The sequence below is a fragment of the Pipistrellus hanaki genome, assembly GCF_964339955.1.
Source record: "Pipistrellus hanaki genome assembly, chromosome: X".
Taxonomy (NCBI): Eukaryota; Metazoa; Chordata; class Mammalia; order Chiroptera; family Vespertilionidae; genus Pipistrellus; species Pipistrellus hanaki.
Window position 1 is genome coordinate 30,406,709 of NC_140524.1, and position 18,035 is coordinate 30,424,743.

The following is an 18,035-nucleotide window of genomic DNA, read 5'->3' on the forward strand; positions in this document are numbered from 1 at the left end:
ATTATTTATTTTAACCTACACCATCGTTATAATATGCAGATTTTCTGATCAGTCATTGACTCTTTAGTTTTTAGAAACCCAATCAGCTTATGCAATCTTTTTCTGGAATATAAGACAGTTATATCTGGAACCTAGGATGAGACAAACAAAAATGTATGACTGAGGTCATAACCTATTGCCATCTACTACTACCTCTTTTGATATCTAGAGTATATATTCACTCATTGTCTTAATTTCTACTTCTTTGCTTCATTTGGGTAAACTATCTTAGACTACAAATCAGGCTTTTGCCCTACCACTGCAAGTGAAGTGTTCTCTCCAAGGTCTTTAATGTCTTCTGGTTTATAAATCCAGTGCCCCACATTGATTTGACATAGTAGTCAAAGATTGTAAATCATTCTTCAATGACCATTTACTTTGGCTTCCATGACCCTATGTTTCTCTAGGTTCTCCTCCTATCTCTTATACCTCTCTGACCATCCCTTACACTTAATGTTCCTCCAAATTATCTCCTAGGATCTCTTCTGTTTTTACTTTATACCCTCTCTTTTGGAATCAGAATCCCTTTCTTCTCATCTCACCCCATTCACCACCATTACCACTACCCTGATTCTGGACCTAATTCAGTCTGATTTATTAAGGTTTGGCCCAGGAATTCTTTCCTCTGAGGAGTCTTTCTTGATTCATTTCCTTCCTACCTCTCAGACCTTCCCACACACTTCTTCACTTTAGAATATGTATTCATTAACTCCTAGCATTATTTTGTCTTAACATTTTTAATGCTACTTTCCTCGAGGCCCATGGTATATTAAATGTCTATAGTCTGTTTCTTTGTTACAGGTTTAAAAGGGGTAATTTTCTCTGAATACTTCTATTGCTATGATTCCCTCAATCACTTCTGCATTGTCAGTAAATAAAAAGTCCAAAACAATATTTCCCATTGTTGATTTTCTTTTTTCCTTGTGAGAAAACATGAAGACAAGAATGTGTGTGTTCCAACCTTTACCAGAAATGTCTAAAATATGTATGTAAATTAAGTTATTATCCCTATGATATCTTGGCAATATAAAAAATGATTTTTTTTATTTGTTGTTAATTGTTACCTGAAGATATTTTCCCCATGGATTTTTAGATAGAGTGGAAGGGAGGGAAGGTGAGAGGGAAGGGATGGAGAAAGAGAGAGAGAGAGAGAGAGAGAGAAGAATATTGATGTGAGAGAGACACATGGATTGGTTACCTCCAGCATGTGACAGACTGGGGCCAGGGATCAAACCTGCAATCCATTTTACATGCCCTTGACTGGGATGGAACCTTCTACCCTGTCATGCACAGGCTGGTGTTCTAACCACTGAGCACACTATCAAGGGCTAAAAATTGGGATATTCTAAAACAGATTAATTATCATATTCTCTATTTGGATAGTGTAGTATGCTTTTAAAAACATCTTTATTGTCGAGAATATTACGGATGTCTTCCTCCCCTCTCCCCTTGGTACCTACCCCATCCCAGGCCTTCACCACCCTATTGTCTGTGTTCTAGGCAATGCATATATGCATGTAAATTCTTTGGTTAATCTCTTCCCATCTTCCTCTCTCTTCCCTTTGAGATTTGTCAATCTGTTTCACATTTTCACACTTCTGGTTCTGTTTTATATTCATTAGTTTATTTTGTTTATTAGATTCCACATATAAATAAGATCATGTGATATTTTTCTTTCTTTGACTGGCTTATTTTGCTTAGCATAATACTTTCTAGGTCCCTCCATGCTGTCTCACAGGATAATAGGCCCTTCTTTTTTTAAAGCTGCTTAGTATTCCATTGTGCAAATGTACCACTTTAAAAATCATTCTCTTCTCCTTTAACCCATTAAAATATTCTCACATTTCAATACTAATATTCTTAAGTTTTCATACGGGTGCCCATTTTGATTGTCATTATACAATACTTATTTTTTAAAAATATATTTTATTGATTTTTTACAGAGAGGAGGAGAGAGGGCTAGAGGGCTAGAAACATCGATGAGAGAGAAACATTGACCAGCTGCCTCTTGCACACCCCCTACTGGGGATGTGCCTGCAACCAAGGTACATGCCCTTGACTGGAATTTGAACCTGGGACTTTTCAGTCCACAGACCGACTCTCTACCACTGAGCCAAACAGGTTTCGACTACAATACTTATTTTTTATTTCCTTCATTGTATTCTAATTGTGAATCACATTTTAAGATGCCCTCAAAGTTTCCCTCCCTCTGGTGTACAGGCCTTATATAAGGCTCCATCCTCTTAAAATGATTGAATACACAAATATGTTGAGATATTGTTCCTGTGTTTAGGTTACTAATCAGTTTAATTTAAGTTAATTAACAAATGGTGGGCCTGGCATAACCAGGGGAAGTATTTAAAAGAAAGTGAAGTATTAAAGAGACACTTCCACAGACCTAGAAAACGGTAAATATTGATATGGTAAACTGTCTATGGAGATTACATGATAAGAAAATTAAGGCAGCCTTGAGGAGCTAAGAGAGGCTCCTAGCCAAAAGACATTAAGAAAACAGGGACTTTCTGACAGAAAAACAAATACTATATTATTTCACTTACATATGAAGTCTAAAGAGCAAAGTAAATGAAGAAACAAAATAGAAACAGACTCAGAAATACAGAGATCGTATTGATGGTGGCCAGAGGGAAGGGAAGTTGGGAGGGCTGAGTGAAAAAGGTGCAGGGATTAAGAACTACAAATTGGTAGTCACAAAATAGTCATGGGGCTGTAAAGTACACCATAGAGAATATAGTGAATAACATTTTAATAACTATGTACTGTGCCAGGTGGGTACTTGAAATATCATGGGGATCACTTTGTAAAATATATGATTATATACCCACTATGCTATACATCTGATATCCAAAATAATACTGGATGAAAACTGTAATTGAAACAAAATGATGTGAGGAGGAAGGAAGGAAGAAATTGAAAAATTACTGGAAATTTATTATTGTTTAGTTCTGGTAATAAAACATATTTTCTAGTGTGTTGCTACATTTAGATGGCTTCTTGTTCACCTCACTGTTAAGAAAGATATTTCTACCCTAGGATTATGGGGAAGGCTGAACAATCATGACACTCAACACTGGGCAGATGAGATTAGCAGCAGTTTATTAATTACATGCACTTACTATCTGGGGGAGGAGGAGACCACAAGTTATGCAGTGCCACACAAGTATTGCTGGGAGTAGTTCTCAGGTACTAAGTGAAGAACCAGTAGTTGTAGGAAGCAGGCTTTGTAGTATCAGAAGGATGGGATGACTTCTGGTTCCTGTGGGAAAATGGCATGGAATAATTCTGTAGGGTACCACAGAACTGAAACCGACTGCTCAGAGATATGTAGGAACTATGCCTGGTCTCCTTAATAAGGAGGGTTGTCAGACTAGGGGACCTTATATGTGAAAGCAGAGTGGGGAGGAAAACTTGTGGTTAGGCTATTTGAGGCTGTCTCAGTGAATTAAGCTAACTTGAAATTTTGGGCCTTAATTTTAGGCCTTACACCATGTACTACTTCGGGGGCTGGCAAGACTCGCAGCATATCCTGAATATGGGTACCTGGACGATAGCTTAGGTCCCATTTAACCATGCTGAATGAGTGAATTGTTAATGTATATTTACATGTAACCATTTTCAAACTTGGTCTTTTAGAGAGAGGAAAGAAGAGGGTGAGAGACCTCCATGCAAGAGGAAAACATGGCTCAGCTGCCTCCTGAACTCCCTCTACTGGGGATTGATCATGTGTCCTAACTAGGAATTGAGCCAGCAACTTTCGGATGCCCCACCAACTGAGTCACATAGGCAACATGGAACTATTTTTTATTTATAACTAGAGGCCTGGTGCATGAAATTCCTGCACTGACCTGGGTAGAGGGTCCCCTCAGCCCGGCCTGCACCCTCTCACAGTCCTGGACCCCTTGGGGGTGTCTGCCTGCCGGCTTAGGCCCAATCAAGCCTAAGCTGGCAGCCAGACAACCCTCTTGCAGTCGGGGGCTCTTGCAGTCTCAGACCCCTTTGCTCCTTACTGCTCACCTGCAGTGGAGGCGGGAGAGGCTCTAGCTACCTCCACTGTGCTCATCAGCTGAGAGCCAGCTTCTGGCTCAGTGGTGCTCCCCCTGTGGGGGTGCACTGACCACCAGGGGGCAGCACCTGCATTGAGCATCTGTCCCCTGGTGGTCAGTGTGCATCATAGCGACCCATTTTTCCGCCATTTGGTTGATTTACATATTAGGATTTTATTATATAGGACATTTATAAAAATAAAGCATCAGGTTTCTGGATTCTCAGCTGAATGCACTTCATGAATTTATTTCTTGTTAAAATATCAAAATTTCAAAATTATTAGTGGAAGAGTGAATTAAGCTATATTAATGTAAAGTTAGTTTAAGTCTTACAAAGTAATTTTTTCAATTATACTTAAAATATCATAAAGAATTAAAACATTAAGAAAAGACCATAATGCTTTAAATAAAAAATATTTGTGAGTCCTTGTTATTTATAGAAACTTGTTAAAGGATGTGTTTTTCTAAATAACTTCAGATACAAAAAGCACAAAACCATTAGGGCTATTATTTTATCCTGCATTGAGCATTTGCCCACCGGAGAGGGAGGCGATTGCCGACAGCGATTGGGGGTATGAGGCCAGCCAGTGGGCAATGTCAGGCTGCCAGCCAAGGCAGGTGCCAGTGAGGGAGGAGGGCAATAGGCCTGCCCGCTGGTCACCCCACAGATGGCCCTGATCACTGGCCAGGCCTAGGGACCCTACCCTATATATTGAGAACAGTCTCTTAGATTTAAAAATTAAAACCTGGCAAGGCTACTCTGACACTGAAAAAAAAACAGGATGATGCAGCGATGACATGCATGGACTCTAGTTTGCACATTTTGTGGTGAGCCTTGATTCTGACATTTATAATTGTGTGACAAAGCCAATTACTGAACTTCTCTCTGCTTCAGTTTTTCTACCCAAAAGATGGGGAAAATGGTACTACTGCCTCAGAAGGATCATGTTATGTACTACTTTTTATAATCAGGGCAAAAAAAATGTAGCTGCCCAACAACAGCAAAATGCCTTTCACTTGTATGAAAAGTATGGTCACTGGTGCTTGCAGTGTCCTGGATTATCCGACTACTGGATGTCTGACTGCTGGTTTAGGCCCAACATTCCCCAAGGGGTTCCGGATTTCGAGAGGACACAGGCTGGGCTGAGGTACCTCCCTATGCATGAATTTCTTGCACCAGGCCTCTAGTTTTTCTAATCAAAAGAATGTAGACAATCCTTTCTATATGGAAAAATTTAGTAATATATATATATATTGTTACTTTCTATATTAATGGGAAAACTTTTTCAAACCCAATATGTAGGCCCTCTTGTTTTCCTCCCTTCCTGTCCCTCCATATGATACTGCCATCTAGGGATGGATGTTTCCTTCATAGAGAATCATTGCTGTAGCCTTCAGTGTAGCCAAGTGTGTTCCTGGAGGCAGAGGAGTTGATATCACTGTCAATTGTGTAGTATTTTCCTCCCTTTCCCTTCTCTCCCCTTCCAGTTTCCTCTTCTTCTTTCCCCCTTTTCTACCTTTCTACTTTGGCAAGTTAATGGAAACTTATAAAAAGGATTTTTAGCTGCATATTATGAAAGAGGGCAGTAAGATAAATGAGTCTTTCAGTTAAAGTTCTCAGGGTCTATAGTTTCAAGAGGCTTAAAACTCTGAAGTGTTAGAGCTGTAGAACTTCCCTGGGATGGATGTAATTCTAAAACATAATTCAGGGTGACCTAGTGAGTGGTCTAATAAAAATAAACAAAGTGAGGATTTTAAAAGGGTTAGATTAAAGTGTTATTTCTGTTATAGCTTTGTGGAATGTCTAGGGATTTTCTTCCTAAAAAAAGCTTACTTCATAAGCACAATCTTTAAATATTATATTTTTAAAGTATGTCTACACATAGTATATAAAGAAGGAAAAAAGGGATATTTATCAGAGAGCAGGGGAAACCAGTATTGTTTGGACCATGTATTCCTATATCCCAGTCCCTTTGCCCACTGGCAGTAGTGATTATATTTGCAATAAAAACAACTAAGTGAAAAAATCTTAACTCTAGTGAGCTGAACTTGCAAACCTCAAGCTATGTAGTAATCATAAACATCATGTTTGTCAATGTAATAGTTGCAAATGTGAAACATGATCTAGTTTAAATCATAATTAATCAGCGATGGGCAATGGTTCAGTAATGTAATGTTTCCATTTTAATGTTGTTAAAATTCATTACTATATTAGCTTCATGTTTTTAAAACTTTTTGGACACTGGGTTTAGGCCCGGAGGATTTCAAAAATCAAAATTGACAGTACATATTTAACCATCAAAACCACTCAGCAATTATGCTTAGTTGCTATATTCTCATCCAATAACTCCACAATCTAGGAACTTCTGTGCATATTGAGATTCCTATGGAAGTTATAGCATTAATGAAATTGAGTTTTAAATTTCCCTAGGCTCAACCCAGACATTAAGAATATAAATGTAAATTAACAGAGAAGAACTAGCAGCCATGAATACTAACACTCAAATCTCATTCATTTTCATTTAAATTTTACGGAGACATCAGGGAAACAATTTCTCCTCCTTCCCTCCAAAGAAATTGCATTAATAATTTTGGCAGTCTTCCTGTGAAGGAACAATGTGCAACATCTTTACATTACTTAGAAAATGGGCATATTGAAAACTAACAATTGGTAGATGATGTTTGCCTTGCTTGTGGGACAATTTTAGAGGCTACACCTAAATAAGCTACTCCTGAGTTTCAGGAGATTCTAAGGTTTAAAAGCATAAGTTGAAAATACTTACTAACCAATAGCCTGTTAACAGTATATAGTCCTATCAAGTACAACAAATGGAAGCATAAAGTAAATGGTTAAAACAACAATTTTGCATAATTATATAACAAGTAGCTTCCTCTAACCTTCCCCCCATCTTTATTGAAGATTCTGTCATGACCAGAAGGTTGTGTGTAAATTGTGAGCCGTTTAGTGTTTTGTTTACTTGATGTTTGGTAAAGGAAGGGGTCTCCTATAGGTGGAAGGACAGTTCTAAGTAATTTGGAGCTTCTGGGCAGAGAAGTGAATACCAAGGTCAATCCCTGAGGAGAGAAAAAGTGAAAGTTATCCAGTGGATAACTTCACTTCAAGGTTGTTTATTTGAAATATGTATTTATTAAATTAGGTAAGGCTGAGTAAGACAATGAGAGCCAGAAGCTTAGCTTATGTGTCCTACCTCTTGGGCCTTTCATTCAAGATAATGATTTGATCCTCTTAATCTGCCTCATGAGGTCTCCCCATCTAATTTCTCTGTAAATTTCTCATATGCACTCTCTTCTCTGATGGAAGGTTAATCCTTGATGTTGTAGATAATTTACCTGTGGAAAATGCATTTCTGAATATTAATTGTCGTATTATAATAACCTAAATTCACAAGCTATTTTCCACAGCGTTCCTGATAGACAGATAAACCAATTCTAGAGAACAGAAAGATCTTGAAAGTACCTATAGGTGAAAAATGTGACACATATATCTTTTTAGTAACAAAGAAAGTTAATAAAAAAAAGGAGAGAAGAAGGGAGATGCCTTACTAGAGATATGTCAAAACACTGTAAAACAATGTTAACATAGTATGGTATTAGTTCAGGAAAGTTAGTCAAATCAGTGGAACAGATATGAGAAATTTTTAAAAAGATGTATAAAGGTAGACTAATTTGATTTATAAAAAACTTCAGATTACTGAGAGAAGGATGGACCTGCAATAAAAGATTTTGGAACCAGTGGTCCATCAAATGGAGAGAAAAAATAGACTGTACCCTAACAGAAGCCATTAACAAAAATAAACTTTAGACTTATGATTTTTGTAAACAACATATTGAAAATAATAGAAGGAAAGAATGGATATTTAAAAAAAATTGTGGGTGGGACCTGGCTGGTGTTGTGCATTTGGTTGAGTATTGTGCATGCACTGAGAAGTCACTGGTTCAATTACTGGTCAGGGTATATTCCCGGTTTGAGTGCTTGATCCCCAGTGGAAGGCTTGCAAGGAGGCAGCTGATCGACATTTATCTCCATCTCCCTTCCCATCTCTCTAAAATCAGTAAAAACACAAATAAGCTTCCACCTCTTTTAAAACAAAGTGTGGGTGGAAAAGTCATTCTAAGCAAAATGTAAAACCCAGACTCCATGAAAGAAAAAACAAACAGATTTGGCAACATCAAGTGAACTGAAAGAAGGTATCGGCAACATATACAACAGAATAGTAAAGGGTAGATGATATCAGAATTCTAACAATCCATGAGAAAAAGGGAAATAACCTATTAGAAAAATGAGATCCTGACAAAGGTACTTTACAAAGAAAATTGAAAACGTAATAACCATATGAAACTAGTTCTACACTAGCTGGTTTGGCTCAATGGATAGACCATCAGCCTGCAGATGGAAGGGTCTCAGGTTCGATTTCGGTCAAGGGCACATGCCTGGGTTGTGGACTTGATCCCCAATAGGGGACATGCAGGAGGCAGCCTATCAATGATTCTCTCTCATCATTGATGTTTCTATCTTTCCCTCTCCCTTCCTCTTTGAAATCAATAAAGACATATTAAAAAAAGAAAGAAAATAGTTCTACCTTACTAGCAGTCTAGCAAACATATGTTAAAACATAAATGATATATCTTTGTTCATTAAATTTAAACTGTTTGATGTACACTCTTGTTTAGTATAGAGAAAATTGACACTTTCATACACTCCTGCTTTTGTTAATGGATATTTGGCAATATACAGCTCAGTCATTAAATCCTCAAATCAACTCGAGGAATCTATTCTGAAGAAATTCTCATCGACGTGTACAAAAATTTGTAATAAAAATGAATTAAAGAATGCTTACTGTAGCATTATTTGTAAAAAGAAAGAATTGGAAACTACTTGAGTGTTCATAATAGAAAATAGTTAAATTATAGTATCCACAAAATAGAATGCTATGCCTCTGTTCAAAAATAAATGAGGTAATGGGGGTAAGGACATATATGTAACACCTTAATCAATAAAGAAATTTTAAAAAATGAGGTAGATCTATATGTACTGATATATCACCTTGCTATATTTTTAAATAGAAAAAGCAAATTTCAGAAATCTGCATATAATGTGATCCAATTTATGTAAAAAAATGCATATGGACATATTTCTAGACTTAAGTATGTAGAAGTAGAGCTAAAGAAATGCATACTAATTTGTTGACATAGTTAAAGTAGGAGCAAAACTGTAAACAGCTATAACAAAGTGGTTAAAAGCATAAGCTCTGGAGTCACAAAACTTAGTGGCTCTGCTACTTACGAGCTAATCTCTCTGTGCCTCAGTTTTTTTTTGTTTTTGTTTTTTTTTAATCCACAAAATGGTGGTAAATATTGCTTACCTCAAAGACTTGCTGTGAGGGTTAAAAGAGACAATGTATGTAAAGAACTTAAAATGAAGCCTGGAACATAGTGTAAGTTTACTGTGAAAGAGTTTGCCATTATTACGTTCCTTAAATAGCTTGCTATAAGAATGTATTCATGGATCTCCTATGTAACAAACAAACAAACAAAAAACTACAATAAAAGGAGAATGTGACAGTGCTTCTGAATAAAAGAGAAAAAAAAAGTTTGTATCACCGCCCTAACCTATTTGGCTCAGTGGCTAGAGCATCAGCCTATGGACTCAAGGGTCCCAGGTTCGATTCCAGTCAAGGGCATGTACCTTGGTTGCAAGCACATAACCAGTAGGGAATGTGCAGGTGGCAGCTGATCGATGTTTATCTCTCATGGATGTTTCTAACTCTATCCTTCTCTGTAACAAAAATCAAATACACACACACACACACACACACACACACACTGGAATTTTAACTATACCATAATCCAGTAGAACATTGCATTTATAACAATTCATATCTTAAATTGTGCCTATGGAACAAAGAAAAGCATAGCCATAATATTTTGCAGCTCCCAGTCTATTTCTCTGGTTATGTGATTTTTTTTTAAAATAATAAAGCACAGCAGAAGTAACACTGTGTGTTCTAGAGCCTAGGCCTTTCCAGGTATTGTAGCTTCTACCTTGGCCATCGTTGGGTACAGCTCTGACACCAAAATCTAAGGCAGCTGGTGCCAACTATTTGAGAATGAGGGACCTCATGGAGAAGAAATCACAACTAAGGCATCCAGACAACACTCAGAACCTATTGCCAAACATGTGAGTGAGGCTACCTTGTACCTTTCAGGCCAGCCATCCTTCCAGCTGAATGCAATTGAACAAATGTATCAAGGAAAAACCAGCAAAGCAAATGTGTAATTAACCCACAGAATCCTGAGAAATAATAAATTGCTATTGTTTTAAGCCACAAAATTTTAGGGTCATTGGTTATGCAATAGTAGTTAACTGATCCAGAAGATATGAGATCTCTTGGAGAGGGACCACAAAGAGAGAGAGGCCCAGACACCTCAGTTGTTCAAGCTACTCCAGAAAAGATACCAGACATGAAAGGACACTGCCCTTGGTGACCTGCCAACTAAATGTAGCTACTTGCATGAGCCCAAACAAGATAAGCAGAAAAAAATTCCCATCTCACTCACAATATGAGAAATTGTAAAATGTTGTTTTGAAGTTTTGAAGTTTTGAAGTTTTGAGTATGCAGCTGTATATTATTGACACCATATCCAAGAAGCCTAATTTACTAAACATATAGTATCTCTTTAAAATACAATATTACCTCTTAGGCATTGACTAAGGATGGTGTTAAATCAAGGTACTAGATTTTAAAGAAAGTTTCCTATATGAGTTAGTAAAAGAAAATTTTAATTAAATTTGATCTAACAGAACATATTTCTCTGAATTCTTCCAATTTTAATCCTTAGTTTTAGAAATAAAGTTATTAAATGCAAAAATTATCCCCAGTTATCTCTTTAGGGCCTATTATGTATAAATAAGATATACAGTAGGACATGTCCCTGCCCTCAAAGAAAAAATGTACAATAGGAGAAATAGGCATCTAAATAAATAACTGTATGACAAAGGACTGGGATAAGAATGAAGATAGAAAAGAGAGGAAAGTGAGCATTTCAGGATGGAAATTCAGGGAGGGCTTTTTAGAAAAGGTAATAATGGATATGAGTCTGATAATCATGGAGATACAGGTAGAAATGTAGAAGAAAAGGCATCCCAGGCAGATGCAGAAGTGTTAATTTAAAGAAATGTTAGGTTTTATTCATAACACTATTTGAAGGAAAGGATAGACTGCTCTCCTATATCTATGTGATGACCTGTGGGATAATTCTTACTTCATACAATTGCAAGAAATATAGAACTACAGTAGTCTGTAGCATCTAGAACTTCAACCACGGCATCACGTATCCTAGAAAATGGATGAACCTACTTTGTGGCAGTATGTGACTCCTGGCTATGCCCATTCTGTAATTGGAATTCCTTTGCTAATAAAACAAAGTCATCCTAGCCCTAGCTGGTTTTGCTCAGTGGATAGAGCGTGGGAGTGGGGACTGAAGGGTCCGGGTTCCATTCCAGCCAAGGGCACATGCTGGGGTTGTGGGCTCAATCCCTAGTAGGGGGCATGCAGGAGGCTACCAATCAATGATTATCTCTCTCCCTTCCTCTCTAAAATCAATAAATAAATATTTTAAAAAATAAATAAAGTGGTATCTTAAAAAAAAACACACAAAGTCATCCTAGAGGAGTCTGCATTATTAAAATGATTATTACTGAAAAAAAATGTGTTAATCAAAAATCATGATATGAATAGAATCCTACCTTTAAAATGAAAGGCAAGAAGAGGTGTAGGACTTTTAAGGAATATTAGTTCTGTTCTTAACTTTTTAATAATAGCTTCCTGATTATGAATTAATATTAAGGTGACCAGATTGTCCCGCTTTTGGCGGGACAGTCCCGATTTTCAACAATTTTTCCCACGTTGTTGAAAATCGGGACTGTCCCACCAAAAGCGGGACAATCTGGTCACCTCAATCAAAGTATACTTATGGAAAATAAAGTATAGACAATATTTTTTAAAAATTAAAATCACTAAAAATCTCCTGAATTACTATTAATATTGTGATTTATTTTTCCTAGTCACTTCTCTATACGTCTATTTGTAAATATTTTCGTTTCAGTCAATTCATATAAAAATAAAATGATATGCTTTTTTTAATTTTCCGCTTTTCCTATTTAAAAATATATTGGCGCTGGAATAACAAGATGGCGGCTTCAGCACAGTAAGGAATGGTGGAATCAGCTTCGTGAGAGGATCCCCTGGATTGAAGCCAGAGGACTGAAGCCGGAAGTTCAAGCCGGAAGCTGCATGCCGGAAGCTGCAAGCTGGTCACAATGGTATTGGCGCGGTGACGCACTGGACTTCTCACCTCACCTGCCCCCTCAGCGTGCTCCTGACCCCTGACGTGCCCTCAGCGTGCCCCTGGCGTGCCCTCTGCGTGCCCCGGACGTCCCCTCTGCGTGCCTTCAGCGTGCTCCCAGCATTCCCTCAGCTGGTCTTCACTGCTCCCTCAGTGCGGCCATTTTTCCAGCCCGGCGGCGGCCGGGAAGTCCTGAGGGAAGCGCAGAGACAGCCGAGCAGCCTGGTGACCGCCAGAACCCTTCGCAAATTGCGGCCTGGCAAAAAAGAACCCTGATTAAGCAGCGGCGTCGTCGATCAGGTACCTCTTGTTGGATTGTGGGCCCTGTAACCCCGCCGGAGAGCTACCATTTTTCCAGCCGCCCTCCGCCACAGCCCCAGAGGCCTCGGTGAGGCGTCGGTGAGGCGTTGGTGAGGCGTTGGGATTTGGCCTTAGCCGGGTCTTTGTCTCTCAAGATGGCTAGCAGTAGCGTCTCCAAAGCTGAATTCATTGTCGGCGGGAAATATAAATTGATTCGAAAGATCGGGTCTGGCTCCTTCGGGGTCGTTTATCTGGCGGTCAATATCACCAATGGTGAGGGGGTCGCAGTGAAGGTAGAATCTCAGAAGGCCAGGCACCCCCAGTTGATGTATGAGAACAGACTCTATAAGATTCTTCAGGGTGGGATTGGCATCCCCCGAATACGGTGGTTTGGGCAGGAAAAAGACTATAATGTTCTGGTCATGGACCTTCTTGGACCCAGCCTGGAAGACCTCTTCAATTACTGTAATAGAAGCTTCTCAATGAAAACTGTACTTATGCTAGCTGACCAGATGCTAAGTAGAATTGAATATTTGCATACAAAGAACTTTATACACAGAGACATTAAACCCGATAATTTCGTAATGGGCGTCGGGCGTCACTGTCATAAGTTATATCTCGTTGATTTTGGGTTGGCCAAAAAGTACAGAGACAACAGAACAAAGCAACACATACCATACAGAGAAGATAAAAATCTCACTGGTACTGTCCGATATGCTAGCATCAATGCACATCTTGGCATTGAACAGAGTCGCCGGGATGACTTGGAATCATTAGGGTATGTTCTGATGTATTTTAATAAAACCAACCTGCCATGGCAAGGGATAACGGCTGCAACAAAGAAACAGAAATATGAAAAGATTTGTGAAAAGAAGATGGCCACAGATGTTGATGCTTTATGTAGTGACTATCCTGCAGAATTTGCTATGTACTTAAACTATTGTCGTGGGCTGCGCTTTGAGGAAACCCCAGATTACGCGTATCTGAAGCAGCTCTTCCGCACCCTTTTCAGGAACCTGAACCTCAGTTATGACTTTGTATTTGATTGGACATTATTAAAGCAGAAAGCAGCGCAGCAGGCAGCCTCTTCAAGCGCGCAGGGTCAACCGGCCCAAATCCCACAGGTTAAGCATGAATGAAGGAATAGAAGGAGCAGTGTAGCAGCATTCATTTCTCCCCAAATTTAGAAATTTTAGTCCATGTGTATACTAGCCAATTGTTATGGACAACTGGTTACTTGTTCTAAAGAACTTACTTTACATATAAGTATTGGGCAGCATTGGTGATGCTATGAGTTGTACCTGCTGTAATTGTGAATATTAACTGAAGTAGTGAAACATGGTGTCCAGTTTTCTATTGTATTTTTACATGTTGAAAAGTTAACTAAATGGTTGGTTTACAAAAATTGGTGGAGAAATTGTACATATACTAAGTTTTGTTAAAATCTTTTACTTTGAACTATTCTGCTTGAAATCTCATTTCAGAAGAGGAGCATGAACAGTCTTCAGCCAAAGTAGTGGTTGTAAATGTTCACAACTGTGCATTCTTAGGGCTTATTCATCCCTGTGGTTTGCATTTGTTCACTTAAATCATTCTTAAAATGGTTGGTTTCTTGTTTGCAAGCCTGCTGATAGGGTAGCAACCAAAGATTCCATATTTGAGTATATGTAAGACTGCATGCTTACCTGTGCTAGAAATAACAACATCTAAAGTGAAAACATAAAAAACGTAGTGACTACTAGTTTATCCGTATGACTGCTTTAACTCTATAATGTTCTTGGTATTTAAAAAAAGCATAGTTGTCACATGAATTTAGTTATCATATGAAAACTGAACATGTATGTATGTTGTGCTTAGATATATAGTAACTGTAAAAATCTATATGATGTAGGATTTTGTTTTTATTTTGAAATGGGAGCTTTTTTGTTTATAAGTTCATTAAAAATTTTAAGAAACTGAAAAAGTAAAAATATTTTAGGGATCATTTCAGATTTAAACAGGTTGAGTTTTAGGTAATTTTGAAATATTAAGGAGGAACTGTATAGGCAGCTATTAGAGATGGAGCTTAGGAGGAATGTTAGGACAAGAGATATGGTCTCAAAGATATAAACTAGAAGTAATTAAACCTTCAACTGGAGTGAGAACATACTTTTTCAAAGTGTTTGCTACTGGTTAAGAAAGCAATTGGTTTAATTGTAATAGAATAGAATAATTTTAAAATTCATCACATAGTAGTTGTAAGTAATCATTCTAGTTTGTAAGGTAAAACTTTTTTTTTTTGTTTAAAAAAAACTTTTTTTTGTTTGCTTAATTTTGTTTAAATTAAACCTTCAACTGGAGTGAGAACATACTTTTTCAGTGTTTGTTGCTGGTTAAGAAAGCAATTGGTTTAATTGGAATAGAATAGAATAATTTTAAAATTCATCACATAGTAGTTGTCAGTAATCATTCTAGTTTGCAAGGTAAAACTTTTTGTTTTGTTTAAAAGAAACTTTTTTTTGTTTGTTTAATTTTGTTTAAATTAAACCTTCAACTGGAGCAAGAACATACTTTTTCAAAGTGTTTGTTACTGGTTAAGAAAGCAATTGGTTTAATTGGAATAGAATAGAATAATTTTAAAATTCATCACATAGTAGTTGTAAGTAATCATTCTAGTTTGCAAGGTAAAACTTTTTGTTTGTTTGTTTAAATATATGTGTATTGATTTCAGAAAGGGAGGGGGAGGGAGAGAGAGACACATCAGTAATGAGAAAAAAAATCATTGATGGGTTGCCTCCTGCATGCCTCTCACTGGGGATTGATCCCACAACTTGGTCATGAGCCCTGACTGTGACCTCCTGATTCATGGTTAGATGCTCAACCACTGAGCCACACAGGCTGAGCAAAAATTATTTTTTTTTTTTATGAATCTAAGGACTTAGCCTTTTGGAACAATAAAAGATACTGATAGAAGGGAAACCACAACCAGTTTTAAGAAAAGGAGAAGATGAATAGTTGGCATTGGCCTCTGGACTCCTATACATTCTTAAACATTTTTGGAGACCTCAGAGTGCTATCATCTTTTGGTTATTTCTATTGATGTTTATCAGAAATTAAAACCAGAAGAAATTAAATATTTATGTATTGATGTACTGAAAGTAATATTAACAAACTTATTACATGTTAACTTAAGATTCATATGAAAAAGTGTTATATTTTAACAAAATTTTAGAAGAGTTGTAGTGTTATCTTTTATCTATGGCTTAATAAAAGTTATATTTGCATATCTGCTTTTGTATTTAATAATTGAATTTTCCTCAGGGCAAAAGCCAAATTCCTTATCAAGGCTCTTAAATCTTTATATGTTTTGGCTCCTTTCTGCCTCTCTTGCCTCATCTTCTGCCACCACCACTGTTACCCCAAATACATAACGTATGCTCACTACACTCCAGATGCACTTGACATTGCACAGCTATTTCTCGTGTAAATACCATAACTTCTTTTATTTATGCCTGGACTACTAACTAGTACTCATTCTCCTGTCCTCAGATTAGTAGCCACTGCCTCAGGGAAGCTACCTAACTACTTCAACCTCAATCTAAGTGGAGTCTCTCTGTTGTTCTTTTCCTTCAGTTTAAAACTACATATTTCATTATAGTATTGGTTATGTCAATCTCCTGCCAGTGAATTGTAGTCTCCACAAATCTAGGACCAGGTATGTTTTATCACTCTCTTTCCAGTACTTAGCACTAAGTAGACACTTAATGGGTTTTCTTTTCTTTCTTTTTTTTTAATAAATATATTTTATTGATTTTTTAGAGAGAAGAAGAGAGAAGGATAGAGAGTTAGAAACATCCATGAGAGAGAAACATCGATCAGCTGCCTCCTGCACACCCCCTACTGGGGATGTGCCCCCACAACAAAGGTACATGCCCTTGACCAGAATCGAACCCGGGACCTTTCAGTCCGTTTCGGTCACATAATGGGTTTTCTATAAGTCTACTTCACAAAATTATGAATGAGAGAATGAAAGTACATATGGGGAGCCTGTTTCCTGAGTCTAAGAAGAAATTATTCATGTTTTTTTGTGTTGCACGGAAAATGATAACATCCTATTCCCCAATTTTCATATAAAACACATTTAAATCTTTATAATAGACTATCCTAATAATTGTTAGCATCTAATAGCAATTGTTAATGTATGTGGCTATAAAAGTCTGCTTATGGCCATTATTAAGCATGCATTTTAGAAACACTAAATGCTTTAGTTATTTCAATACAAATGAATAGTTACCTGTAAGTTGATCATGATAATAATTCACTTAAAAGGTTATGATGATGAGGTCACAAAGTTAGAAGTTCAAGTGCATTTAAATGCCAACAGAACAATCCTAATTGTTCTACACTTTTCAAATTCTTTTTTCTGGAGTGTAATTTCATCTCAAATAGAAATCATGGTACATTTTGAAATCAATTATTTCCTCTTTTCAACTGTGATCGTTAAAAAGTGCCAAAAAGTAATATTCTTGAAAGTATTTTCAATAAAAAGACAAATTATCATAAAGCTGGCTTTCAGATCTGCAATGGAAGGTACTAAATTATATTTGAGGCTACAAATTATTATTGCCATATTTTTAGGTATATGCATATCCAATATAAGTGAATTTTATATAAATTGAAGACCAAGGTGCCATTCTTTTAACTTTATAATTTCAAATTTAGGTAATTATTTGAATCCATACAGCAAAAACACAAATGAATTGCCACTGCACCCTATTGAGAAGCCTTGGTTTCTGAAGGTTATGCTTAATCTGTATTAGAGATATTTTTAAGAGTTAGATGCAGCAGCATTGATGGGGTCTTTCCAATGAGAGATATTGTCTGGATGTACACTTCCATGAGCAGGACTTGCTGTGTGGAATGTGAAGTGACTTGCTAAAGTTGAGAGTTTAAAAAAAAAGTATATTGCTTCTCAGAACTCTAGCCAGAAAAGCATCCACAATATCCATTTGGATACTAAATAGGAAGAGGTAGAAGACTTGAATTGGCTTGTCACTTGTTCTCCTGAGCCTTACTTGGGTGTGTGAAAAATAATGTGTCTGACTCTGTTCTGAACAGATGGATGCAGAATCCTGGCCACCAACTGTTCACATCCAGGCTCAATTGAGCTTTCTCCAATGTGGCTGCTTTCCCCAGAGGGCCTATAGCTGGCCAGAAATGGGCACTCCCTAGCAGCAAGCTGGTGACTGAAATTTTTACAGCACTGTTTATGGAAACTGTTAGGGTAGA

General features: G+C 37.3%; 1 protein-coding gene and 1 long non-coding RNA gene across 2 annotated transcripts; one reads left to right on the plus strand and one right to left on the minus strand.

Moving 5' to 3' along the window:
* Positions 1-3,136: 3,136 nt before the first annotated feature.
* LOC311614770 lies at positions 3,137-7,439 on the minus strand. Its single transcript, XR_014793716.1, has 2 exons — positions 7,310-7,439; positions 3,137-3,313 (listed from the first exon to the last, which is right to left on the minus strand). It is a non-coding gene; the product is annotated as an uncharacterized lncRNA (long non-coding RNA).
* A 5,483-nt stretch (positions 7,440-12,922) lies between these two features.
* Positions 12,923-13,906, plus strand: LOC311614793 (casein kinase I-like; the record flags this gene model as incomplete). The annotated part of the gene is made up of 1 exon (XM_084869937.1): positions 12,923-13,906. One exon carries the CDS (start codon positions 12,923-12,925, stop codon positions 13,904-13,906), a length of 984 nt encoding a protein of 327 aa, XP_084726063.1.
* Positions 13,907-18,035: the final 4,129 nt, after the last annotated feature.